Below are 27,312 nucleotides of genomic sequence, written 5' to 3'. Positions count from 1 at the left end.
CCATTTTAAGTCTTTATTACAAGAAATGGCTCGCGGAAGGGGTCATGGGGACAGGAACCGAATAGAAATGAGCGTGATGCAAACAAAAAGCCATTAATAGAGACTGGATCTAAACAATCTCCGTGGTTCCGCGTCCACCCCTGGGTGGCTGGTAGCCGTGGCTCCAGCCCCCGGAACTCCAGCTGCCGGAGCTCCGTACAGCAAGCGCCCTCCGCACATCCCTCTGACTCTGGACCAGACGTCTCATCGCCAGGCTTTAGCTTTGGCAACCACAGAACCCTGGACCACGGCCACCGGCGAGCGGGCCAATCGGCGTTGAGGAGCGCGGCTCACCCCGCCCCGCCCCCGCCCCCGCCCTCCCTCCTTTCTTCCCTCGCGCTTCTCTCCGCTCCCTCTCCGAGCGCTCAGCCCCACGCATGCGCACGCATACGAGCGCGCGGCTACTCCCCGCCTTCAGACTGTCTCCGCCTCGCTCCGCCCCTGCAGCCCCGGGCGCGCGGCCAGCTCCGACGTGACGTCAGCGGCCCGGCCCCCGGCGCCACGTGACGGCCTGACTCGCTCGCTAGCCGGCTCGCGCCGCAGAGGCCGGTGGAACGGAGGGAGGCGGCGGTAGGAGAGGCTCCGGGATGGAGGCGGCGGCGGCGGCGGCTGCGGCCGAGGAGGCCTGAGGCGGCCCGAGGTGGGGAGGGGGAGGCAGGCCGGGGACCCGCCGACCGACTGACTACTGTGACTGACCGACAGCCCGCGGCGGCGGCGGCGGAGCCCCGAGCCTCGCCGCTCCTCACGCCCGGCCCGGCCATGGCGACGGCCCCCTCGCAGCAGAAGGAGAACACGCTGCTGCACCTCTTCGCGGGAGGGTGAGTGGAGCGGCGTGGCCCCCTGGCCCCGGCCCCCTCCCCCCTCGACCTCGCCGGCCCCCGGCCCGCCCCTCCCCCCTCTGGCCTCCTCCCCCTCCAATCTCCTCCCGGGCCCCTTCTCCCCCCTCCTGCACACCTCGACCCCTGGGATCCACCCCGTTACGGGTGGCCTTCTGGAGACTCCCCTTCCCCTTATCTACGCCCGACTTTGTGCCTCCCTGGATCCCCCTGCACCCCGGCTCTGCCTCCCTCATCGTGCCCCCAAATTCTACCTTCCTTGTTCTCCCCCTCCCCCACCTCTACCCCCCCCCCGAACCCCCTCATTTCTCCCTTCTCGCACCCTCTTGCCATTCTTTGTCTTCCCAGAGCCCCCTCCCCCTTAGCTGGTCCTCCCCTTCCCCCCGTTCTCTTCCCTCACCTCCATTTTCGTTGGCTCCCCCCCCACTCTCCTATTTTCCTCCTCCCCCAAGTCTGCCCCTCCCGGACCCCCTCCCACTTTCTGCGCCTCCACCTTTGCCTCTGCTGCCGTTGACCCCCAGCTCTGTGTCGTCCCGCCTCGGATTCGTTTTCCCTTCGACTTTGTCGCCCCTTCCCCACTTCACAGTTACCTTGAGGGAGAAATTTAGAAGTTTGGGGTTTAGGAGAAAGGAGGGGTTTGGTTTTGTTTTTAAATCTGGGAAGATTGCAGAGAAACCCGTTCATGAAGCCCCTCAAGGGGGTGGGCCGATGTGGGGGAGAGGCGCTTCCCCAGCCCCTCCCCCCTCGGATCTCTGGGGTCCTGTTGACCCTCCGCTCCTCCCGGCGCTCCCCACAGCTCTGCCCTGGGTCCTGCGGACGGACAGCTTTCCCTAGGATCGTCCCTTTAGGAGGTGGAAAGGCCCTTAGACATCATCTCCTGCATTCCGTTCAGTTTACAGGCGAAGAAACTGAGGCCTCTTGTCTCTGACCAAGGCCCGGCCAGGAATGGAGTTGACATTGCCTGAGTCCAGACGAGGGCTGTTTGTACTGCCTCATTGGTACTCCCTGCTGTTTTCTCCTCCATTGTTTGAGCACCCTGATAACAATACCTCACACTTTGTATAGCATTATGCAGTTTTTTTTTTCAAGAACTTTAACGTATATTTTCTTTTGATCTTCGAAACGACCTTTAGAAAACGTCGCCTCAGGATAAGTGACTTGCCCAAGGTCACACAGCTATTTAGGAGAGGAGCCAGCATCCCAGTCGAGGTCTTCAAAACCCAGCTTCCCAACCCCAGTTCATTTTCCATTACACAGATTAGTACTTACACTCACTAATTTAAAAAAAAAATCATCATTATCATAAGACTTTTGGACCATTAGATTGTGAGCTCCTTGAGGGCAGGGGTTGTTTTTTGCCTCTGTATATCCCGAGCCCTGAGCACAGCACCTGGCACACCTAGGCCCTTAATAAATGTTTCATTGACGGTGATTATGGCTGTGACTTTTCTTTACGAACTTCATCACAGTGTACTTTTGGGATACCTACGTGATGCATCAAAGCGTTCCAGGTACAGGAAGGATGAGTTAAATTGTTCCTTGTAGGTCAAGGTTTTTTATGATAGTAGGTCTCTTCTGTATGACGTCTCGCCTGTAAACCAGAGCACTCAGATAAGTACTGCGAGTTCCGCGCATTTCATTTTGTTTTGTTTTTCACGTAAAGATCTGAAGTGAGTCTGTTGGAGTGAGTGGAAAAGTGTACTGGATAGTTTAATTATGTTTGGGTTTCACTAGTAGCAGTGTTGAAGCTTTCAGAGGTTCCGCTTGTCTCCTGCCCTATATTGTAAGAGAGTCTGAATAAAAGATCATTGTTAGTTTTGGGACAACAATAAACACTTAGAATACTGCATAGACTTTTGTGCATGCCATCGTTCAGAGACATCTCAGTAGAGAAATGGATGAAGCTCCGATGTGCTCATTTGTGTTTTGTGATTATATACAATGTCCCAGTAGTCTTAGCACCATTTTAAGCTGTACATATGAAGGTATGTTACATTGGTATAGCAACACAAGGAATGTGTTTACCTTCCAAAAAATATTGGCTGATTTTTTGGATGTGTGAAGTTCCCCAATGTAAAACTGAATTACTGTTTGCCTTGAGATTGACACTGAGGACAGGCAGTATCTGAGAACGTGGGATAGTCAGTGTTTCTGTACTCATTTCAGCAAACATTTGAAGAAACCATATTGAAGCAATAGGAACAAGCTCAAATAGAATTTTGAAGAATTAGTCATGCAGTTAACAATTTTATTTTTCTTAAATGCTATAATTTTAGTTGGAAAATCAGATGCTTAAAGCAGGGAATTGCATAGAACAATAGAAAGTGTCGTTGGATATAGAGTCAGAGGGTTCCAGTCTTAGCTTCCATCCCTTCTGACCTGTGTGACTTCATGTAGGATCTCTGAGTTTCAGTTTGTTCCTCTCTGAAAGCAGAGATTTAGACTTTGACCTTTAAGGGCCCCTTCTAGCTCTTAAATCTATGATCCTGTGAGGATTACTTTATGATAAATCCTAATGAGTCTTCTAAAGTGTCCTTCAGTACCCTCTTTGGCAGGGGTTTTTAACCGTTTTTGGGATCGTGTACCCCTTTATGTTTTTAAATATATAAAATAAATACATAGGCTTACTCAAAGAAATTAATTATGTTGATGTAAAGATTAATTTTTTTCTCATTCATGTTAATGAATCCCCTAAAATATCTATCCTTAGACCTTTTAGGGGCTTGTGAATCCCTGGTTAAGGACCCCTACTCTGAGGTGTTGCCTTTGTATATATACATTATTCACTTGCTCTCTGTTTAATAAAGTTGTTTGGTTTTTGTTTAGCATTTATTGATTTAATCTTAGATAATTACGGCAAAACTATGAAGCTTTTGAATTCATTAACTAGTTTTATTTTGTAATTGATAAACTACAATTTTAGAAATTATGTGAAGTAAGTAAAGCATAGAAAATGCCTTCTTACAAAAGTTTTCTGTGTAATAAATCAGTGGTCTTGATGTATTTCCCACCAGCCTGTTCTACTTTAGGGTAATAGGACAACTATAAAATGAGTCATTTTGCTCACCTGTAAAATGAGGGAGGTAGTGCCAATCTCCCAGGTTTGTTAGAATTAAATGAGGTAATAGACGTAAAGCTGAAAAGCACTATTGCAATTATATACTATGCACTTAAAACTAATCAGCCTAATGGGCCCTATGAATAAAAATGAAGACCATATGGCCTATGTGCTTCTCATTTCTATTTCTCCATAGTTTGTTTTTGCTATTAATCTGACAACTTTCCAGAGAATTAATTTCATTTAAAAAAAAGCCGAACTTTTTTTTAAGAAGAAAGACACTTTTCCTCCCCCTACCCCCATTAGTGGGACATCATACTGTCACATTTCTCTTTTAAAGCCAGTAGAAGTTATACTATTAGATGCTTTGCATTTAAGTGCTGACAGTGTAGCTAGTAGGGGATGGTTTATAAGTAGTTGGCAAGACTTTAAATGCCTTGTACATCCTTGGAAACGTTACAGTAGTATGGAACTTCACATCTGATTACGTTGAGAGCCAGTTAGCATTCTTTTATTATGGGAAAAAGAAAGACTTAAATGTTCAATTGGTCCTTGACATTAGCTGAAGATTTTGTCAGAAGATAACTGAGCATTCAAATAACTTATATAATAGGCTTATGTGGGTTAGGATCATAGATTTAGAGTTGGAAGGAATCTGAAAAGTCTGATTTCTTCACTTTACAGATGAGGAAACAGAGACCCAGAAAGGTAGAGTGTCATATGTTGGTTAACTTGTCAGTTTAGAGCATGGTGCTAAACTTTGAAGATGTAGAAACTCATTAGTTCACCATGGTATGATCCATCTCTGATACATGCTGACCAAACTTACAGGAGATTTATTTATAGATGAAAATAACAATATGTTTGTTTATGATAGCTAGAGATCTATTTGACAATACGACTAGTCATTTGAAGAGGGCACTTGCTCCTGGTAGGCAGGCCCACTCAGGAAATAAAATTATAAATCAAAAGGTTGTCTAGTGGGAATGAAATTGGAAGAAAGGGAGTTGGTTATCCTTCAGGAATATTTTGTAGGGGTAAACTGCCCTTCATTCTAGGCGTATTTTTCTAGCCAAATGAGTGGCCAGCATTAAAATTCGCAGCCTTACTCCTAGACCAGGGGTGAAGAACCTGCAGCCTCTGGGCCACATGTGGCCCTTTAGGTCCTCAAGTGTGGCCTTTTGACTGAGTCCAAGTTTTACAGAACAAATCCTTTACTATGTTTTTTCTAGATTTCGTGGAGACCACCTTCTGTTTTAACACTTCCTGGTGCCAACTACAGTTACAGTCTATTTCATGTGTTTTAGTTAAGGTTTGAAAGACACATGGAGTAGTTACTTCTGCAGCTGGTTGTAGTCATCAGTTTAATGTCTATTCTTACTAACGTTAGAGTTGGAAGGAACCTGAAAGGTTATCTAGTCCAAATCCTTCATTTGTGGAGGAGGAAACTGAGACCCAGAGAGATAAAGTGTCATACTTTGGTGAACTTACTGTGTATTATATTTTGAGGGGCTGACTTTTGCTGGTCTTGTCCCTGTCCCCTAATTCTGGGTATGTTTCCTTGGTGGAACTTGAAGCTCCAGTGTCTTGACAAACATGACTAAATATAAAATAAAACCAAAAATTTTTATTCCAAATACGTAATGTAATTTTAAAAGTTGAGGTCATCTTAAGTGGCCCTCTTCTGTATGTATATTCATTATTGATAGAATATTTTCACTTTTAAATAATTTAGCATTTTTTCATCATATATCAAACTTAGAAAGGCCAAGTATATATTTTAGTACTCATGGTATGTTTCTTGTATAGTACCTTTAGTACCTTGAGGTAGCTAGGTCGAAGTGTGCAGAGCACCAAGCCAGCAGTCAGGAAGATCTGAGTTCACCTCTGGACTCCGATACTCACCAGTTGTATGACCTTGGGCAAGTCACTTAACCACTGTTGCCACAGTTTCTGCATCTGTAAAATGAGGATAATAGTAGCACTTACTTCCCAGGGTTTTTGTGACGATCACTTGAGATGATGTTTGTAAAGCCCTTAGCCCTTAGTGCCTGGTACACAGTCGGCACTGTATAAATGTTCGCTGTTATCATCATCATCGTTGATAGGACTGCTGAGGTTTACATATTACTTGTAATAATTGATCTAAGCTATAATTAGGTTTGTACACTGTAGTGCTGAACTACATGCTTTAAATCTTAAAATGGAACCTGAGCCTTCTCAGATCTCTTTAGCATTTCTGTGAGTGGCACTTTAAAAAGAAGGTATGGCTGCTGGGTGTTTTAAACATAACCCATGGGAAATTTCTTTAAAAACTCCTTTTTTTTCTCTAGCGTTATTAGGGACCTTTTAATCAAGGTGGCTGACGGGTTACTTTTGCATGTCTTTTAAAGAAAGTTTATAAATGCAGTTTTTTACTTGAGCTGCAGTGCAAAAGTAGAACGAGACGAGGGTAAAAAGACACTTGTGAGTCTGTTTTATTCGGGGCTCGGTGGAGAGGCACGTGAATTTCTTTGAAGCTTTTAGACATTTTGATGAGTTAAATATATGATTTCTGTCTACTTAAAAATAATTCTCTATATGTGTGTATATATTTCCATTAGTAATGCAGATTGAATTCCGTTTCACTTACTGTCTCAGATAACTACTGTGCATCCTTAAACTGTTTTGAGACTGAGTTCGTTGGAAGAATTGCTACATTTTTTATATCTGCATTTGTAGGTTGTGGTAACATAAACTTCACTTAAATAAGGGCAACATCACTCCATCTTTGTGGGTTGTAAATTGGGTTTCATAGCAAACATTCTCTCTTTTTTTTTTTTTTAAGAGGGGGAAGGTAGAGCAATTGGGGTTAAGTGACTTGCCCAAGGTCACACAGCCATAGCAAACATTCTCAAACTGCCTGATCTGATGGTGGTATGAAGAAATGATCAAGCATTTGTGCATATTTGTTCATATTTCCTATTTTCTTCCAGATGGCTGATTCTTTAAAGAATCTGAACACATAACTACAAAGTATTTCTTTCGTTAGTATTACTATTTTTAGCTTTATTTCCAATTGAGACAGGATACAAGAAGTGTCAAATTGGCTGATTCACAGTGTGCAAGTATTTATTTTGATGTTGTAGCATTGTGCTGTCTATATCAAGCTTGTACATTAAAAAAGTTGTCATATTGAAATATACCACGCTTTCTCCATTGAACTGGTGCTCCAGTATTTTGTAGAAGAAAGTACCTGGTGGGCAGACTTTATCTATTGTCCTAGAACCTATATTTAGGAAAGTTTATCAAAGTATAAGCTTGGCTACCAGGTTATTGGTTTTTTTTTTTAAACTAAATTGGCAAATGAAGCATGCCAGTAAAGTTATAGAGATGTTTTGCTTTATATTGATGGAAGATGTGTCCACATCATTGAAGCAATGGGTTATTGAAGTATGAAGAACATATTTATATGTATATATCCTTTTCTTTACAGTCATGCATTTATGTATAATTACTTCATATATATATATATATATATATACACACATGTATATTCATGGCTGGAGTGGCAAATAATAGACATAGTAAAAAGTAAAGATGGGAAGAATTTCCAAGTACTGCCAGAAAAAAAGTAATTGTACCACATCTGCAGTAGCAATTGCTTTTAAACTTCTCTTGCAAATAGTTATATGGTATTTGGAGGGAGAATACTGTTTTCACCAAGTTCATAATGGCAATAAGCTTATGACAAATAATAAGTTATATTGGTTTATCAGGTGACTAAATGAGAGAGTAAACAAAGTTGAGACAGAAAACGTTTAATATTTTAAAAAAAGTAGTCGTTTGTTGGGAGCATACCAAAAATGGAGAGTATGGATGAATTTGGGAATTGGGATTTATACAGAACAAGAATTACCATTTGTAAAACAGTTGGCCTCCATAGACACAATAGGTAGTCATTAGCTTCTCTTGTGGTTATTTTAAATTATAAGCTGACAGCAGAATTTTAATTGATTGTTCACTTAAATGTATACTTTAACAAATTTTATTTTTAGTTATGTTTGTCATTCTGCATTAAAATGTTACCCTGGTGTAGACATGGCTTCCCTTCTTCCTTTAATTTTTTTTTTATTATTATGGAGGAGCCCATCCAGATGGCATTGTAGAACTGGGCTCTCTCTACCAACTACTCCACAAAGATCTTGTCTTTCAGAGTTGTTTTCCTCTTAGAGTGTTATGCTCCCTTTACTCTGCATCCATTCCTACAAATCTTCCCATGGTTCTGGGTTCTAAAGGCTATGCTAGTAGAGCCAAGCTGTGGTAGGTGCCCTCCTGGAAAGGTGGTCTTTGGTCTGAGGACAAGCTTAGCCAAGTTTAAACAGGCTCTTTATCAAGTCGCCTAGATGGTGAATGTTTGAGTCATAGCAATTCTGTCAACAAGCATTTTTAAGCATCTCCTATTTCCCAGGCACTATGCTAAGACCTTGGAACAAAAATACAAAAGCAAGATAATTTCTGCCTTCCCGAAGCTTATATTCTGATAAGGGGGTTAGGGCACATACAGGGGAGTGGCGGCTGTGGCTTGGATTTTTGGTCTAGGCAGTAACAAGTTGTGAGTGGAACCATAGGGCAATGCAGTTTTGCCCTTTCCAGATACAGTGATATAGTTACTGTTCTCAGTGCAAGAGGCACTGTTTTGGGAAGGGAACAGCTTATATGGCAGGACAGGCGGCGAGGGGAACATGCTGGATTGTCTTGGTAGCCTGGGTGATGGCTGGATGAGGATGTGAAGCATGGTCTGGGGTCAGCTTGGTACTGTGGATTGAAGCAAGTTTTCATTCGTCTGCCAATCCAGCTCTGCTCAGTTCTTGGGGAGAGTCCCAGATCTGAGTGAATTAATTCCTTTCTTTCCTCTTCCCATTCCCTGTGGATGATGATCCAAGGATGCTGTCTTGGTGGCACAAAGGGAATGGGGGAATGAATGGCCAGAGAGGGGACCTGTTCTGGGTAGGCCCTTGTGTCCCGGTGGATGGGGAGAGGGGGAGGGACAGTGAGCATTTCTATATTACCTGGGCTGTGCTTTATAAACATTTTCCCGTGTGATCCTCACAACAACTCTGTGAGGTAAGCGCTGTGATGATCCCATTTTACATTTGAGGAAACTATGCCTGGATGGGAAGACTGATCTCTCCCCCAAGACACCTCTGACAAAATCATAGATTCTTAAAGTAATGAAGGAATGGGAAAAATGACTGTGTGTTATCATTATAGCTCCCATACACCTTCATTACTTTTCCTGTTTTTAAGGGCTTATTAGAAGTTAATTTTTTCCTCATTTTGAAAACTCTCCGCAGGCCCCAGATGCATCATCTTTTTGTAGGTAACATGATTCTCTCAAGCGTTGCTTAGAAAGTGATAGATCATAGAGGGTGGAGCCAAGATGGTGCATTAGAGGCAACCTGGCTGAACTTTCTCAACATTTCCCTCCAAACAATTTTTGAAAAACGCCTCAAATCAAGTTTTGGAGCGGCAGAGCCAACAGAAGCTTAGGGTGAGGCATTTTTCTGGCTTAAGAAAACTTGGAGGTTGACAGGAGAAGTTTATAATTCTGAGGATCCACATCCGCATTGGTGGTAGCAGCTGCAGCAGCAGTTTTGGGAGCTCTCAGCCCAGAGATGGTCAGAAAGAGATTACAGGGGACCATTTGCTGGCACTGACTGGCCAGTCTATTCCCGTAAGTGCTTCTTGGTCACACTTCCAGTGCAAAGAAGAGCTCTGACGGTCAGTCACAAGGGAGAAGGCAGCCCTGGTTGTACTCCAAGGCAAAGAAGAGCACTAGCACTTGTGGCTGCAGTGCAGTAGAGACCTTTCCTGGGTAAAGACCAGGAGATCAGTGACCATGCCTTTCCCAGGATCACACCTCCTTGGAAGCATGAAAAGCTTGCAGACCCCCCAGAACTAGTTCTGAAAACAGCATGAAAAAGCCTGAAGCTTGGAGTAGTGACTCTGTACCCTGAGGCAAGCCAAACCCAACTTTAACATGAAATTCAGTCAAGTAATAGACTGGAAAAATGGGCAAACAACAAAAAATCATTTGACTCTAAAAAGCTACTATGGTGGCAGGGATGACCAAGATCTTAAACCTAGAAGACGGTAGTGTGAAAACAGCTACAAACAGCCTCAATGAAAAATGCTATTTGGATCCAAACCCAACAAGAATTCCCGGAAGCTATAAAATTGTATAGCCCTTTGACCCAGCAATACCTTTACCAGGTCTTTATCTCAAATAAAAAGGAAAAGGACCTATACAAAAATATTCATAGCAACTTTTTGTGGTGTCAAAGAATTGGAAGTTGAGGGGATGTCCATTGGGGAATGACTGAACAAGTTGTGGCATATGATCGTAATGGAATATTGTGCTCTGAGAAATGATGAGCAGGATGATTTCAGAAAAAAACTTGGAAAGACGTCCATAAACAGATACAGAGTGAAGTGAGCAAAACCAGAACATCGTACACAGAAACAGCAATGTTGTTTGATGAACAGCTATGAATGACTTGCATACTTTGATCAACACAGTGGTCCAAGACAGTGCCAAAGGACTCATGATGAAAAAATGCTATTTACCTCCAGAGAGAACTGATGAGCTCTTGAGTGCAAATTGAAGTATAATTTCTCACTTTAAAATTTTTTTCTTGTTTTTTTTTGGGAAATATGGCTGATATGGAAATAATGTTATGCGTAATTTCATACATGTAATTGACATCATATTGCTTGCCTTCTTGGTTGGTGGAGTGGGTGGGAAGGATTTGGAGCTCAGAATTTAAAAAAGACACTAAAAATAAATCATAAATTAAGAAAGAAAAAGTGTCCAGAATATAGTATTAAGGATCCTTATTTTGAACAAATTGTATCAAGAATAATCATGCTGTGTGATAAACCTGAGGAGAGGAATTTTTGTTTTCCACAAGGGTCCTTAGTCCATGGGGGAAAGATCGAATCAAAAGTGGTATGAAAGTTAAAAAACAAGCCCACTATTAATTTGTGTTTTATTTTAAAAAGCTGGATGTCACAGGTTAAATTAGCCTAATTTAAAATTGAATAGGGAGCATACTTTTTATTTACCACTGACAATATTTTGAACCTTCAATTCATATGGGATTATGGGGACCTTGGATTATTTAGGCCCTTCCACTTGTTTTACAGATGAGGAAGTTGAAGCCCATCGGTAACGGCAGCAGTGTCAGACCATTGTTAAAAAGCCTGGGGCCAAAGTGAAAATAAAACAAAAGTTAGATCCTGGAAGTTCCCTAGTCCTGTTGTAGCAGGTTGGAAACATGAGCCTCAAAGAGATATTGATGAACTATCCAGAAGTAGAATGAGATACCTACGGAAGCAGGGTGTTCCCTCCTTGGAAGTCTTAAAGAAAAGGGTGAGAGACCGCTTGTTGGCGTCGCAGGAGGGATTTTTCACATGGTGACTAGATGGTTCCTTCCCAACTCTTAAGATTGTGTGATTATCTTTGAAAAGTTCTTAAGGTATTTTATTGTATGTGCCGCCTTCAGGCATGTTCCCTACTGTAAATAGTGGTATCCTTTTGACGAAGCATTTGGCCAACTTTATCCTGAATGCATCCCCATTCGCTGTCACTGGTTTCAGCAGGGGTGGGTAGGTGCCATTGTTGGACAGAGTACCAACAGTTTAAGTGATACCACGATTTGTCCAGTGTCCTGGCCCCACCTTGAAGCCCTTAGGATTACATGTTAAAGCACATGATGGTGGTGAGGATACAACATTTTATTAAAAATGACATACATAAGAAGTAAGTAGAAAATTAGGAACTTTTGGCCTCACGTAGTAAGAGAGACGAATAACCAATGTTAAAAGAGTAAAAGAGAAGCCCCCAGCACATTGGGTGGTTTTCCTCTATAGAGAAATTTCCAGAAAATCAGGGACAAAGATCATATAAGATGAGAAGATCTGAATCTTGCAATGTCTCGTGTATCGACAAAATTCATTTACATTAAACGTCTCCTGTATCCGACAGAGCAGGGATAGGACTGATTTCATTGGTGTAGACAAGCTTCCACAAATGTGAGCCAGAACCTTCTCTACGTATCACTGTCACATAGGACTTACCCAAGGACACTAAGCTGGTGTGTGTCAGAGGCAGGACTTGAACAAATCCAGGTCTTCCTGGCGTTGAGGGCCAAGCCACAGAGCTGTTTGGACAACCCTGAAGTAGTGAAAACTTAAAGGAATTTTTTTTCTACAAAAAGAAAGATTAAAAGTTGTGTTTTAATCGCTTAGTTTTTTTTTCTAGAGAAGACTCCAGTAAACCTGTCTTATTTATTTACTTCTGGGGGGAGAGGGCCAGCGTGGAACTGAAATTGCTGTGGCTAGCCTTGCTCTAGACCCAGGTTATTTAAACTTGCAAAAACATCGATGAGCAGTAATGGACAATTTTTACACGTCCTACTGATAAAATGGGCAGTTTGAGAAGGAATGTGCTTTGAAATTGGAATTGATTCTTTTGATCTAATTGGAGGAATTAAAATTTATACTCAGCCTTTTTGATGTGAAATCCTAACTTACCTCTCAAAGGTCTTTTGAAACCCGTATTATTGTTAAGGTTCAAGAGATTCATTCTGGAGAAGTGTATTAAAAACTGTAAGGAAATAGTATTATAAAAAAGTAACCGTGAGTATAATTGCGCTAGCCTCTTGAAGACCGTAGTGACTCTTTGATAGCTGGGTATGTTTTTTTTTATCCACACTTTTTCCTGATTGTCCCTGACCGGTGGCATAGATTAGGAAGACAGTTGGTCAGGGTTATGAGTGCAGCTGACTGTGCCGCAGTGAGCGCTCAGAAGCCTCGTTTTCTTTCCGTTGAGAGTCATTTTATTAAATGCAAGTACACTTCAAACACTGCATTAATCTAACCTAGCTGCGAGGCCTAGAGGCTAATTGCATGTGATGGGATCATTAGTAAGAGCTTCAAATAGCGTTTGTTTTTTTTCCAAATATATGGAATTTTCTCCAAACTAATGATATTTGAATTGACTTGGGTCATAGAATTTTATTTTTTACTTCTCATGTCCTGGGCAACTCTTCTACATCTGTTTTCTTTAGATATGTTCTGTTGTTTTTTTTTTTTCAGAGTAGCTATTTACTTAGATAGTAACATAAAATTCTGCTGTACTCTGTGGGTTTTAAGTGAGGGAGGCAGAGCTTTGACTGGAAGACCAGGTCCCTAAAATTCCACATTTCATCTTATTGTGTATAGCCCAGAATTAATTGGATAATAACACATTTTTAGACTCACTTGGTGCATAGTATTTTTTTAGGCATTCCAGGGCACATCTTTTAATTGGAAAAGATTTGTGCTGTAGAATAAGCACCTGGGTTTGGAATCAGAGGTTCAGAGTTCAAATCCTGGGGTCTGTCTGTATGAACTTGAGCAAGTCTCTCTGGGTCTCAGTTTTTTCCTTTGTCATAGGAAGGGATTGGAATCCCTTCCTTAAAGCCCCTTTCTGTTCTGAATTTGTGATCTTAGGCATTGTGCAGCTAGATGTTTGACCACGATTTCCCTAAATAGTCAGAAAAATCTAGTTGCTGTAAATCTTGACCTTTCTGACTGCTTTTCTTCTGCCTCTGACTCAATACTGTCAGGCCATTGGTAAATAGTATTGCTTGTTCTCTCAGTCTGTAATCTGGTGGTTAAAATATTCTAGTCAGGTGTAATGGGGGTGCAGGTGGTAGTTTCCTTGGCTATACTGTGAGTATGTGCCCTTTTAAAACACTGGAGCCTTGCCGGGCCACTGTGCACTACAGAGCAGAGTTTAGTATAAGGTATAGTTGTTTGAGGTGGGGTATATTATTGATGTACTGTAGGCACTTTTTTATATAAGATTATAAGGCAGACTCCCTTGTGAATTGGAATGCCAAACAGCATCGTGCCCAGTGCCTGCACAAGGGTTCACTGTTCTCTCTTTCTGGCCAGTTGTTCAATCCCCCTTACTGTCTCCGGGCCACACTGTGCTTCTGATCAGCCTTTGCCCCAGTGCCACAGACCTCTCCTTCTCACTTCCTCAGTTGTGTTGGGCTGGAAAAATGTCTCCAATTTTTCGGTGGCTGTGGTGCTCCAGAATATAATTCGATGTGTGATTTTAAAGTTGTTTGGAGGGAAATGTTGGGCAAGTTGGGCTTCAACATTCTTCTACTCCAGCATCTTGGCTCTGCCAGGCCTGAGTTTTCTACCACACTGGTCAGTGTTGCACCTGGTTGTTTCCGAGGTTGTTGCTATGGGTTTTTGACTGCCCGGGGGCTTTCTCTGAGGAGGCCTCTCTACTCTTGCTGCTTTGAGATATCGAGCCTTGCAGGCTACCTACACCTGTCTCTGGCCTCTCTTTTGTGTCTCAGCTAGCCTGAGCACTTTTGCCTGTGGCTATAATTCTTTATAGTGGTTGGTGTCTTCTTTGGTTCAGTGATTTCTCCAGCCTTAGTTCCAAAATTGATACTTTCTACCAGGGCCAGACTCTGCCTTTTGCTGTTTTTGAGTGGAATGGTCAACCCTTCTTGGTTTCTGTCTGGGATATGTGAGTTCTGAGGCTAACCTTCAACCCCTGCATCACATCCCTGAGATCTTCCAGGCCCTATGTAGCACTCCAGAGAGAGTTTGAGAGACCTTAGAGGCCAAGGGTCTGCATTTTCATTCTCTTGGCTTTGTTTTATTGTTGCTTGATGTATCATTAACTTCCACTTGACCAATTCTGCTTTTTAAGGAGTTCTTCAGTGAGATTTTGTACCTTTTATTTTTTACCATTTGGCCAATTCTGTTTTTTAAGGAGTTCTTTTATTTAGTATTTTTTGTGGTTCTTTTACCAAAGTTAATTCTCTTAATAATTTTCTTACATTGCTCTCATTTCTTTCCCCAATTTTTCCTCTACTCCGCTTACTTGGTTTAAAAAAAATGTTTGCTCTTTAAAAAAAAAAGTCTGTTTCTTCCAGGAGTTCTTATTGGACTTGTATCTAATCTGTAATTTTCTTAGAGGCTTTGCTTGTAGATGTTTTCACATCATTGTCTTCTGAGTTTGAGTCTTGATCTTTGTCACCATAGTAGCTTTTTATGATCATATTCTTTTTGTTGTTGTTGTTTGTTTGCTCATTTTTCCAGCCTATTTCTTGACTTTAAACTTTATTTTAGACTCTGCTCCCCTGGGGTGAGTGGGCGCTGTCCCAAGTTTCAGACTTTTTCTACCTGCTTTGTTCATAGCTAGTTCTAGGAGACTAAGTTTTCTGTGCTTCCCAGGTGGTGTGATCTGGGGAGAGGTGTGGTCAGTGCTGTCTTCATCTGCACTCTGGTTCTTACCCAGGTAGGAGCTGGGTAAGGGCTTGTGAAGTTCCAGGCTGGGATAAGTCACTTGTTATAGTTTGTCACTGGATTTCTTGATCATGATTTCATTTGTTGCTATATTTAAGTTTTTGATGGAGTCAGGGTGTGGGAGTTCAGCTGTCCATGTGCCTTTATTCAGGCCAGAAATCCAGTTTTTTATTTTCAAGTAAAAAAATACAACCCTATCACACAAACTCTAAACTGCTGTCAGCTTTAATACGAGGCAGATTATTTTGACAGAGAAAACTATAGTCTATAGTTGACATAGGATGACATTTACAAATAGCTGGTGATGTGTATACAGGCAGCTGGGTGGTGTAGTGGGTAGGCAGCCGGAAGTTCTGAGTTTGAATTCTGCCTCCAGACACTTACTAGTTATATGACTCTGGATAAATGACTTAACCTCTCTGTGCTTCAGTTTCCTTTTCTGTAAAATTAAAAAATTGGATTTGATGGCCTCTCAGGGCCTTTCCAGCCTTAAATCCTATAAAATACGTAAGATTTTTTTCTTTTGGTGCGGATCTGTGATATCATTTGTTTCTTGGTGAGGGGACTCCCTGTGCTTACTTGGAGAAGCAACTTCTCTACAACTATCGACGTTTTAAAGAGTTACCTAGGACACCAAATGATTGTATGGGGTCACACATCTGCAGCATGTCAGGCACACTGTATGAAACTCAGCTAATCTGGGTCCCATGTTCTGGCTATTAGACCTGGCCTTCCTCCCTGGAAGGGAGGAAAAGGGGACAGGGAGAGGGAGACAGGTAGAAGTCCAATGAATTTTTAAAAATGAATTGTAAATAATAAAGGAAATGACCCTATGACTTTATTTAAAGACTGAAATGGTAGTAATTATTTTAAAATTCCTGAGATCTTGTTGGGCCACTAATTGGCTCGGCAAACCTTTTCTTTGTGAATTTTAAAGATGAGTTCATTAAGCCAGGGTTAATTCTAAATTAGTGGAAATAAGTGAGATTTGGAAGTTTACCAAATAAAGATTTTGCTTACACTTTGTGATTATGTATAAAATAGCCATTTTTCTGATGTTGTGAATTCTGTCTCACAGGTGTGGGGGCACTGTTGGTGCTATTTTTACTTGTCCTCTGGAGGTAATTAAGACCAGACTTCAGTCTTCAAGATTAGCTTTACGAACTGTCTACTATCCTCAAGTTCAGCTGGGGACCATTAGTGGAGCAGGAGTGGTCAGACCAACATCAGTATCACCTGGACTCTTACAGGTTCTGAAGTGAGTGGTTTTGTTTTCTAAACTCTTGACTTGATGCTTAACATGCGTGGAACATGGAACACACAAAGTGAAAATTTTTTGTTTGAATGCTATTAATCTAATTTAAATGAGATTTTTTTTCTTTTTACCATTTTACCAACATTACACAAATGTGCCCTTGCTGCCTGGATGACAAGGGGTGAGGGTGCACGAAATGTCAGCAGCTTGTGATCAAATCTAAAGTAGCCTTTATAAAAGGCAACTAAAGTAGGACTTGGTGACAGAGTGAGAAGTGTGGAAAATGAAGAGGAGGAGTGTGTGCTGGGAGGCGAAAATGATAGGAAGGAGGCATCTTTGAAAATGTTTGTTTTTATGCCTGAGCCACTTAAGGAGAAGTTGTTATACTTCCTTGTTCTTAGCAACACTTAGATGTGCAGAAGATAATAACTACAGACATCGAAAGCAGGTACCTGGAAAACAGGGCCGTTGGAATTGTTAATGTAGCTTTTTAGTTAAAACATTTTTTTCTTTAGCTCATGGCAGTGGTAGAAAATGGATTGAGAGAGCCCTTTTTATCTTTTTCTTTAATATCTATGATATTTTACAGTATTTTGGGTTCATTCACCTTTTTTTGCAAGAAGGAATACATCAGGAAATGCTTAGATTTTTTTTAAAGGTACATTGCATTTTGTTCATAATGAATGCCAAACATACATCAGGTGTTTGTTGGGCATAGACAGACCAACACCAGCTGCTGGCTGGTGAGTAGGCCTAAACTAAAGACTTAGGAATGGAACTAGAGAAAGGCAGTTAACAGTCCCCAGGTGAATAAGTGGGTGGCAGGATGAAGCACAGGGGAGGGGAGAAGGGCCTGGGAGAAGATCAGGACTGGGAATGAGGGCAGCTAGCTCGTGTCCTGCCCATTATAACACGTGGAAAAGGGGCATAGTTCCAATGTGCAGTGAAGTCCATCCATTTGTGAATTCTTACCTTCCTTACTTTGTTTTTGAAGACCTTTTAACATTGGAAAAACTAGCCATTTTAAATTCAAGTGCTGGGTTATACAAAAATCAAGAAGCACCAATTTGGTTTGTCTGTTCACAAGTTCAGGCAATAATATCCTACTTTAGGAGATGTTCTGAAATGTTGAAACTGAGACAGGTATTCTGTCAGCTTATTAACACTGAAAATAAACTTCCTCTTGTGCTTGCCAAATAATTCATGACTAGTGAATTTACGTTTACTGTAATAGGGAAGCTGTTACATGGATGTCAACAGGGGTGTATTGTTTAAACCCCATTCAGCTTTGGGTGACCTCAGTAAAGAGCTAAAAAGGAACCTCTTTGTGCCTCATGAGTCAAGAAAAAGCTTGATATAACTTCTGATTTAAATGAAAAATGTGTCTGGTGTTAAACTCACTAAATAAGTGGAAAAGACTTTTTAAAATGGAAAGATGACGGTTGGCACACATTATGTATCTTTTGTTCAAATTTTCAGAAGAAGACATGAAAACTAACATTCCTAGCACGGATCAAAGCCCACAGTGAGAAACTAAAATATGATAATTTGCTTAAAGTTTAAGCTATTATTTGTTAGCCTGGAACATTATTTTTCAAAACCAGTCAGGCTATCATTTGAAAGTAGCTGTTAACTGAATAGGTTAGTTAGTACTGCAGAGGGCAAATGAGACATTTTTGGTGCTGTCTCAGTTTTGTGTTAACCATGCTGGAGGAGAGTAATTAGGACCTTAAATTTTGAATTCTGCAGTAAGATACAACTATTTAAAAAGACGCAAAACTTTCACCATTGGGTACAGGCGAAATGTAAGTTTAGCAGCCTGTGGTCATTTACCAGTTGATTTTTGATAGCTCTTTGTTTAAAAGTCTTCTGCAGGGTGAATTTCAGAGCTCTTGGTCTTTAAGTAGCTAAGGTACTTCCTTCCGATTTGATGGAAAATGAGCAGCTCTCTAGCCCTGATCTGACCTGGTGAGCTCTTAAGTGTAATAAAACCGTAGAAAGTAACATAACTTGCTAAGGAAACAATCTTTATCTTAAAAATTGATATTTTAAAGGGTTTCTATCTTGTGACTTGCACGCAGTGACTAACATCACCTAATCCTTAGGTCCTTAGCTGTTATTCCTCTTTCTGAACTAAAGCATCTAGAAACTGGCAGCTGTGTTTTTAAAATTGGGAAAACATTTGTTTTCCTCTTTAAGTGTCTTACTTCCATTCAGCGCAAGCATCTACTTTGTGTTGGGCACTAGTCCTATTCTGATGCTCAGCTGTCCCATTATGGAAGTTTGTTGCTCTAGAAACAATTGAGTAAAGATGCCAATAGATTACAGTATTGGATTCTGTAATCTGCACTTTGGCCTTGTGGTGTTCATCTGCGTAACTACGGTTCTGAAGAGAGTGAGTTCTCTGCTGCATTATAAATTAGAGGCCTTGAGCTTCCTGTAGCCAGGACTGCTTCTGATTGTGCTTTAAATGGATCATGACGCTGCACAGTGGACCTCACCGATGGCCACAAACAAACGAGATGCTTTTTGAGGTTTTTGATTCATTTGAAAAATCTTTGTCGTGAATTTCATTAGTGAAGAAAAGGGCAGTGGCCAAAGGTATAGCTCATGCCAAAGTGGTGTCCACATATTACATTCCACTGGGGCAACCTCAATATAGGATCTGGCCGAGTATAGGAAATTTTTTCTTTGAGACTTCACATTTGGTGTAAGACAAGCATAAGGGATGCTCATGTTCATTGTACATGGAGAGAAGGAAGGGCCATCGTAAGCTACCAACACTACAGTCTGAAAGGGTTATTGGCGTTCACTCTGCAGCCCATAGTACTAGAGAATCGCCTGGGGCATTGAGGGCTAAAGTGACTGAACAGGTGTCACTTAGCCAGTGTGTGTCAGAGGCAGTACTTCAGACTCAGAGCTTCCTAACTGCTCTGTCTCTTTCCTTTTTGGTTAATTGCCATTTTGTGGGCATTATTAACACTGACTTATTTCTTCCTGACCAGAACTTTAAAAGTCGGCCTTTTTCATGGGGAAAAAAACCTTAGGCAAATGTCCAAATTTATCATGCTAGTCTAGAAAGGAGAATTCACTGTAAATATGTTAAGTTTTCAGTCACAGCAATCTCCTTGGAGATAGTGAACTTTCAACTTTTACATAATATACAGCTATACTGTGAAATGAATATTTAATACTTATGCACAAATAATGATCCTGGTATGGGCTCACATATATGTTTTTGGAGAGTCCTGCTGCTTCAAAAGATAGAGAATAGACTCATAAAATAAAAATTCAAATAAAGGATACTTTTTGAACTTTATGTTCTTTGCATGGTGAGCCTTATTTTTAAATGGATGATTTTAATTAAATTCTTTCACCTCGTGTCATGATTTTAGCTAATTATATGGGCAGTGGGTATTTTATTTCTATATGAATGGAGAAAGGACTTGAGGAGTTGTTTTACAAAACAACTCATAATTATTTCAGAAAATCTATTTAGTACTTTTTATAGGCAGTATACTAATGTTCTTAAAGCATATTTTTACACTCATAGCAAAAAGGGGGTCCCAGTTACTACATTACATGTGGACTGAAGCATCTGGTGTCTGGCTCTGGCTCTTTCAATGAGCTAATTTTGATGGCTAACCGATTAAGTTTCATAATTTTGCATAAGGTCACGCATGAGGTTTTTGGTGTCTGTTTTTGTCATCCAGGTCAATTTTGGAGAAAGAGGGACCAAGGTCGCTTTTTAGAGGCTTGGGTCCAAACTTGGTTGGAGTTGCCCCATCAAGGTAAGAATGAGAAAATATTCCTATACCTTATTCTGTAAGATGATCTTTTTTAAAAATCAAGGTAATATTGTTAATTTCTTTATTCATGTGCTGGGAGTATATTAATATTTAATTTATACAAAGTTATTTAACAAATAAAATGTTGGAGCGTACTGTAGTTGAAGGTATGATTACTGATCATTTTGTCTTTAGGTTAAAAATGAGTTTGCCCTTCTCCGTTAGACATGAGGATATCATTTTACGTTTTATAAGACTAGTATTTCCTTTTATTGTACAGCTATATTGTACAGTATCAGGTAATAAAAAGTTATAAACCTATAGCATGCTAAAAAGTTTATAATATGGGAATACATGCAGGAAATCGTCTGTATTCTTGCCGAATCTGAGGGATTAGTTCAGTCTTTAGTTACCATAGTTGAAATTCATATTTGGAAACACATCACCTGCATGGAAATGTTGGCCTTTTTGAGTAGATGGAAACTTCTTGGTAAACATAAGCAACATAGGGAATGATAAAGCAAGAAGGAAGAGGACAGTGGTCAGCAAGATGTGGTGGGCGCAGCTAAGTAAGTGACAGCAAAGAACCGAGACGGCTCTGTGGGAAGGGAGCGGAGACGTGCTGGTTAGAACAGTGTGAGGCAGGAGGCAGCCAGAGGACCTTACAGCGCAGTCGCCTCAGAAGGGTGGTTAATGTCTCTAACCCATAATCATCCAAAGAGAGACTAAGCTAATTATGAGTAACGTACCACAGCTAGAGACAGCCTGGATGGAATGTGGGGCTCGGGACAGAAAGACCTGGCTTGAAATCCTGCCTCTGATGCTCCTGGGTTAGTCAGTAACGATAGCGAGCATTAATATAGCACTTTAGGGTTTACAGATTGCGTTACATTTCGGTAACTCATTTGAGCCTCACAACAACCCTGTAAGGTGTTTTCCCCACTTTACAGGTGAGGAAATTGAGGCTGAGGTTAAGTGACTTGCCCAGGGTCACGTAACTAGGAAGTGTCTGAGGCAGGATTTGAACCTTAAGTCTCCTTGACTCCCAAGTCCAACATTTGATGGGCTGTGCTCCAGAATTATCTTATGATCTGCATCCATGGAAAGTATTGCCACACTGGTAATTCCTTTGAATTACTAAGGTGTCGGTAGTAGAGTTAGAGGAAATTTTCCATAAAAAGCTTTTTGAAAAATTAGACAGATAATCTTCATTTATCTGGTGAAATACTCATACAGGGTATTTCTGCTATTCTGTGAAAACTCATTATAGAGTTCCCTACTCTGCTTGAAGTTGGTCTTGGCATGGAAGAGTTTCAGGCTTTGTTGCAGATTGAGGCTAGCCTCGTTTTTCAGATACTGTCCAGAGACTCTCGAGTTCTTTAGCTGTTTCTCAGTTTCCTTCTCTCTTCTAACAGGGCTGTATACTTTGCATGTTACTCCAAGGCCAAAGAGCAGTTTAATGGCATTTTTGTGCCTAACAGCAATATTGTCCACGTTTTCTCCTCCGGCTCTGCAGGTGGGTTATTTTGGTGACAGCTGAATGTTCTTCCCCCGAAGCACTGGAACTGCCTTTATTGAGACTGTGCTGAAGTTAGCTGGTCTTTTATATTTATTTCTCATGAAAGAGAGCAATCTGAAACTTGGTGGGCGTTGCCATTTAATTAAGTGTCTTTGGGGCTTTCCCCTATTTATTTCAGACCAGAACCCTTGTTCTCTGGTACACACTCTACCTTGCGCGTTACTGACCTTCACTAGTTGACGTTTCTTTATAAGATATTTTGGTGTTCTTTGTGTATGGATTGTAACTTCTCTCCAGTCTTAGATACTCCAGTCTTTCATTTCTTTGGTCACTCCACATAATTTCTCTACACAATTGATAAACTTTTACTAATCCAAGTTTTATGTTCTTAATTTTTTTAAATGTTGTTGAGTCCTTATAATGAAATATTTAATAGCCTTTTGTTTTTATTCTCCTTTTTCTGATTGCTGAGGAAGTAAATAGGAAGACTACACTCCTTTGAGAAAGCTGTTTTCCATAAGTTCTTTGGAAAAATCTGCATAGACACCCCAGATACATTTTATGACACGGGGTAGAGTGCTGGATTTGGAGGCTGTCAGGCAGAGCTGAATTCAAATCCTTCCTCAAGCACTTAGCTGTGTGACCCTGGGCAAGTCACATGACCTCTCTCAGGCCTACTTTTCTATAAAATGAGGACAGTGACAGCACCTACTTTGTAAGGTTTTTGTGAGGGTGCTTGGAAAAACATTGCCTACGAGTAACAGAATAAGGAGCCCGGAGGCCTGGCTGTGTGTGGTAGGCAGCTGGCTGGAGAGCCCGCATTGGTAGAACACATTTCCCCAAGCCAGTACAGGGCAGTGCTTGTGATCCCCGGCCCTGGGGCTGCCCCAGAGGCCCAGGAGACAGCAGCAGAAATGGCAGCAGCGCCACCTGCAGGTTTGGGATATTGCTGGTCCAGGATTACCTGAGGGCAGTTTTTAGGATCATTGAATCATAATATGAGATCAGAGGGAGTCATTCACCTCTGGGCTTCTGTTCTGTCATCTAAAAAGGCCCTCCTAATTCTGAGATGCTGTCAGACATTTCAGATCATAGCAAATACGACATACTCAGTCTATCAGAGCTGATAGTAGTAACTATGGGAAGATGGTAGCAGCTCCTCGCTGTCAGTTTACATTTATACAATTAACAGTCCTGGTTTCTGTGCTTCATTGTGTTCAGTGATCTTAGTGCTAGGTAGCGTAATGCATAGACATCATTGGGCCTGGCATCAGGAGGACCTGAATTCAAATCCATTCTCAGACCCTTACTAGCTGTATGACCCTGGACAGTTCACTTAACTAACCTTTGTTTATCTTAGTTCCTCGACTGTAAAATGTAGATGATAATGTATCTACCTCCTGGGGTTGTTAAAAGGGTCAAGAGATAATCCTTGTAAAATGCTTACTCAGCACAGTGCATGCCTGGCACACGGTAGGTGCCGTGTAAATGCTTTTTCCTTTCTTCTCCCTCACGGTTTTACTATTTTTTGTCTTTTTAGCTTTTATCACAAACACCTTAATGAATCCTATATGGATGGTTAAAACCCGGATGCAGTTAGAACGGAAGTAAGTAATTTATTGAGTTTTAGATTTTGAGTCCTTTAAAACCATCTCCATATGTTTGTCCTGCATGTGTGTCCTACTGCATTGATTGAGAGAGGATTCTTTTTGACCTGTGCTTCTTGTAATACCCACTAGCTAAATAAAGGGCTGTTTAATGATGATTCAGAGGAAGTCTGTCATAAACAGAAACCATTCTCCTTGGACTCGCCTCTGTATCCACTGTGCCCTATAGAGTACTGCTAGGCAGTTTACAAAGAATTAAAATATTGAGTACAGCATGCAAGAAGTTTCACTTGTTTTCGTATCCCTAATTTGTTGGTAGCAATCTGCCTGTTAGTCCTGAAGGTGTTTAGAGACTGCCATCCACGGAGCAAGGAAGCTTCCTCTGCACTGCAGTTCTCGGCACCATGGTTGTCTAAAGCAGTGTCTGCTTCCTTGATCTGAATGAGTTTCTTCTTTGCCTAGTCAGCGGCCTCGCCCATGCTGGTTGGAACCGTTCAGTTTGGGTTTTTGTATTCCCAGCCTCTAGCACAGTGATTTGTACCTAGCAAGCCTTTTGATTGATCGAATGCATGAAATTGGAAATAAAACTACATAGAAAATGCCAACATCAATGAAATTCATCCATCAAAATAAACCTCTGCAAGTGCTCCTCAAAGTCTTACTTTGTTTATGACTGGGTTTATGGCAGAAACTGATGTTGCAAAATTTGTATTAGAGCATTTACTCTCCGAATTTGTTAATTAATTTGTCTAATCTATTTATTTTGTTTCATACGTTTTATGTCTATATAACATGGGAGGATGTAGTCCTGGTACAATTATTTTCTTGTTTAGGTGCTATAAAAAGCTAAGATGATATGACCGTGCAGCCCAGACAGTTAGTGTGGCAGTCTTGTTTAGTGCAGCCAGTTTTCAAAATAGCATATGCAGAGCTCCCGATACTTGATTTGTGTGGAAAATTCAGGTTCAAGGGCACGGGGAGAAAAGTGTGATTTTTTTTTTTAATCTGAGCTTTGCTTGAAGGCCTGATGGTGAGTAGGAGTCCACAATCTATTTTCGCTGTCCTAATCACACGTGAAAGTTGGTTAAGGGATCCTCATTCCAGTTTTCTAAATGGGTGGTTTGGTGTAATGGGAGAATTAAAACTAATCTGTAAGCTGATTGCTCTTTAACTTTTTCCTTTGCAGAGTGAGGGGTTCCAAACAAATGAACACTGTCCAATGTGCTCGGTACGTTTACCAGACGGAAGGCATTCGTGGATTCTACAGAGGATTAACTGCCTCATATGCTGGCATTTCTGAGACCATAATCTGTTTTGCTATTTATGAAAGCTTAAAGAAATGGCTAAAAGAGGCCCCATTAACCCCTTCTACAAATGGAACGGAGAGAAGCAGAAGCTCCACCAACTTTTTTGGACTTATGGCTGCTGCTGCTATCTCCAAGGGGTGCGCCTCCTGTATTGCTTATCCACATGGTATGTTGTTATCCTTTGTCTGGCAAGGTAGTGAACCAGTAATGACTAACATTGGGCTATATGGAAAACATTATTTTGAGGGATTAGTTATTTGGAGTTTGCAAGGCAGAGGAAATAATGCCCCCCTTACTGCCCCTCCTTGTGTATAGATGGTCATCCTGTATTTTTAATATGCATAGTTTTGTTTCTGCCAAGAAACAGGAGAATCCTGCACTTAGGAACAGGCCATTATCCAACCCAGTAAACATTTATTAAGTGCCCACAGTGTGCCAGGCATTGAAATCTTGGGGATACAGCTAATAAAACGAGCTTACAATCTAAAGGGGGAGACAACACTTAAAAGGAGGCAAGAAAATGAGGGGAAGGGGGTACATGGGACACCATGGAGGATTCTCGGCTTTGGGAGTGTTTGCCCTCTGTAAAGGAAGGCATTGGGAGGAGTTTGGTACTGAGCCCTCCAGAGGGGAGGGGAGGAGGTGAGAGGTGGTATCCAGGCTTCATTAGCTGCTTGGTGGTAAAATTGGGCAGCAGGTGCAGAATGGAGTGAGTTATCACCGGCAATGACAATATGATATTGAGGGGAGGAGCTTGGACTAGGAATCTTGGCTTCTGGGCCTTACATCACCAAGCAGTCATTAAGTGATTCCTATGGGCCAGGTACTGTGATCAACATGGGGAATCGGAGTAAGGCAACAACCCAAAAAGAGTCCTTTCCCTCAAGGAACTTTCATTCCTGATTGGGGGTACAACATGTAAATAAAGAAGCATGCCCAAGCTCTAGAGAGGGGAGAAGGATGGCAGCCTGCTGTCTTTCCCTGGCTCTAACCTCTCCCATCAGGTTGCACTTTGGTTATTTGGACACAGTTTTCATCTGCACCACTAAATAGGTATTTCTCCTTGTAGAAGTGATAAGAACCCGACTTCGAGAAGAGGGCACCAAGTATAAAGCTTTCATTCAGACCGCCCGCCTGATAGCTCGAGAAGAAGGTTATCTGGCTTTCTACAGAGGACTCTTTGCCCAGCTCATCCGGCAGATCCCAAATACTGCTATCGTCTTGTCCACCTACGAGCTCATTGTGTACTTACTGGAAGACCGTACCAAGTGACAGGCCAAGACATGGGCATTAGGAGAAGAAAACTGAAAAATTTGGGGGTCGTTTCTCCATTGATGTTGAAAGTGTTTAAGAGACTGATGCAGGAATGGCTCTTTTCACCTGCTGGACTTTTCCTTTTGGATTCATGCTTTCTGGAAGGTTTTATTTCATTAACGTTAATAGTTAATTACAATTTTTTAACTTAAGAATTCAGAATTAAGCAGCTACTAAATTAAATCATGCTATTTAATTTAAGTATAAATTTTGTTTGTGTCCTTTTTTATGTTTATTGTACCGTCATGTCAGAAATTAATTTATTTTAGTAAAAATGTGCTCCAGAAGGAGAGCCGATTTGTAATCTGCCCAGGTTTCATCCTGCTGGTGTCAGTCACACATCAGTGTTGAGAAGCATGTGGACCAGAACAGATGGGGTCTTGTTTTTTCCTCTCAGTTATGTTTCATTATTTTTTCATGCTGCTTATAACCCAGGCTTTCAGACTGCTGAGATAAGCAAAAATGTTCAGCTGTCCAGAAAGAAAAGGTTCAGATTGTGAAATTATTTTTATGGCCTTGTAGCCACATCCTCACTCCATCAAAAGCATGTGTCTGCCCCTTAAGCCCGTGGGCACACCTTACCCCTACAGACCTGCCAAAAAACAATTTTGTAAGTGAGCTTGAACTAAAACCACATGTTGACAACCTCTTGAGGTTGGCCTTGAATGTGTATTTCATAGGAAGCCTGGTTTCCTAACCATTTGCTTCCATCTCTAGGAGAAACTCTATAGGACAAGGGCATTTCTTTCCACTGAGGCATTTCTGTTGTATCCTAGAAGTCGTGGGTATCTTGGAAAATGGGTGGAAAATTCACCCCTAGCAATGAGAGTGTCAGAAGAGGGCACAAGTGCTGTTTCAGTGTAATCATTTCAACCACGAGGGGTCAGTTGTGTCAAAATTAAGTCTTCTCTTCATACTTGTAACTAGGATTTGAATGTTTTGTACTAAGGTGGTTTTCGGTTGGAATGGTTAGCACGGTTGATGTTAGTGACTGCCATGCTTGAGCTGTTAAGACTTTCAGTCATTGCGGATGATCTGGAGAGGGTGTTTTCAGCACATTGCATTAAAAAGGTTACTTTTTCTCCTTGTGGACTGGTCAGTTATTCTCAAAAACTGCCGTAACGCGCGTCAACCACTGCACCTGAAGGCGGAGAACCATCCTGGACAATGAACAATGAAATAAACGGTTCCAGCTCCATCGGGGCGGGCTGGGGGGCTGCGGAGG

General features: G+C 41.5%; 1 protein-coding gene across 1 annotated transcript; it reads left to right on the top strand.

Moving 5' to 3' along the window:
* The first annotated feature begins 637 nt into the window (after window positions 1-637).
* Window positions 638-27,169, top strand: SLC25A33 (solute carrier family 25 member 33). The gene is made up of 7 exons (XM_036743093.1): window positions 638-857; window positions 16,376-16,555; window positions 20,266-20,343; window positions 21,756-21,856; window positions 23,400-23,466; window positions 24,653-24,939; window positions 25,843-27,169. Exons 1-7 carry the CDS (start codon window positions 799-801, stop codon window positions 26,043-26,045), a joined length of 975 nt encoding a protein of 324 aa, XP_036598988.1. The 5' UTR covers window positions 638-798; the 3' UTR covers window positions 26,046-27,169.
* Window positions 27,170-27,312: the final 143 nt, after the last annotated feature.

This window comes from Trichosurus vulpecula, chromosome 2, assembly GCF_011100635.1.
Source record: "Trichosurus vulpecula isolate mTriVul1 chromosome 2, mTriVul1.pri, whole genome shotgun sequence".
Classification (NCBI taxonomy): Eukaryota; Metazoa; Chordata; class Mammalia; order Diprotodontia; family Phalangeridae; genus Trichosurus; species Trichosurus vulpecula.
This window is presented reverse-complemented; position numbering and strand designations above follow the sequence as displayed.

What these genes read in the sequence shown, in the direction of transcription:
- SLC25A33 (XM_036743093.1), top strand. Translation starts at nt 799, where the DNA reads ATGGCGACGGCCCCCTCGCAGCAGAAGGAGAACACGCTGCTGCACCTC. An exon ending in TTTCTCCTCCGGCTCTGCAG is followed by an intron (nt 21,857 to 23,399) that starts GTGGGTTATTTT and finishes TTGTCTTTTTAG; the next exon opens with CTTTTATCACAAACACCTTA. An exon ending in CGGATGCAGTTAGAACGGAA is followed by an intron (nt 23,467 to 24,652) that starts GTAAGTAATTTA and finishes TTTCCTTTGCAG; the next exon opens with AGTGAGGGGTTCCAAACAAA.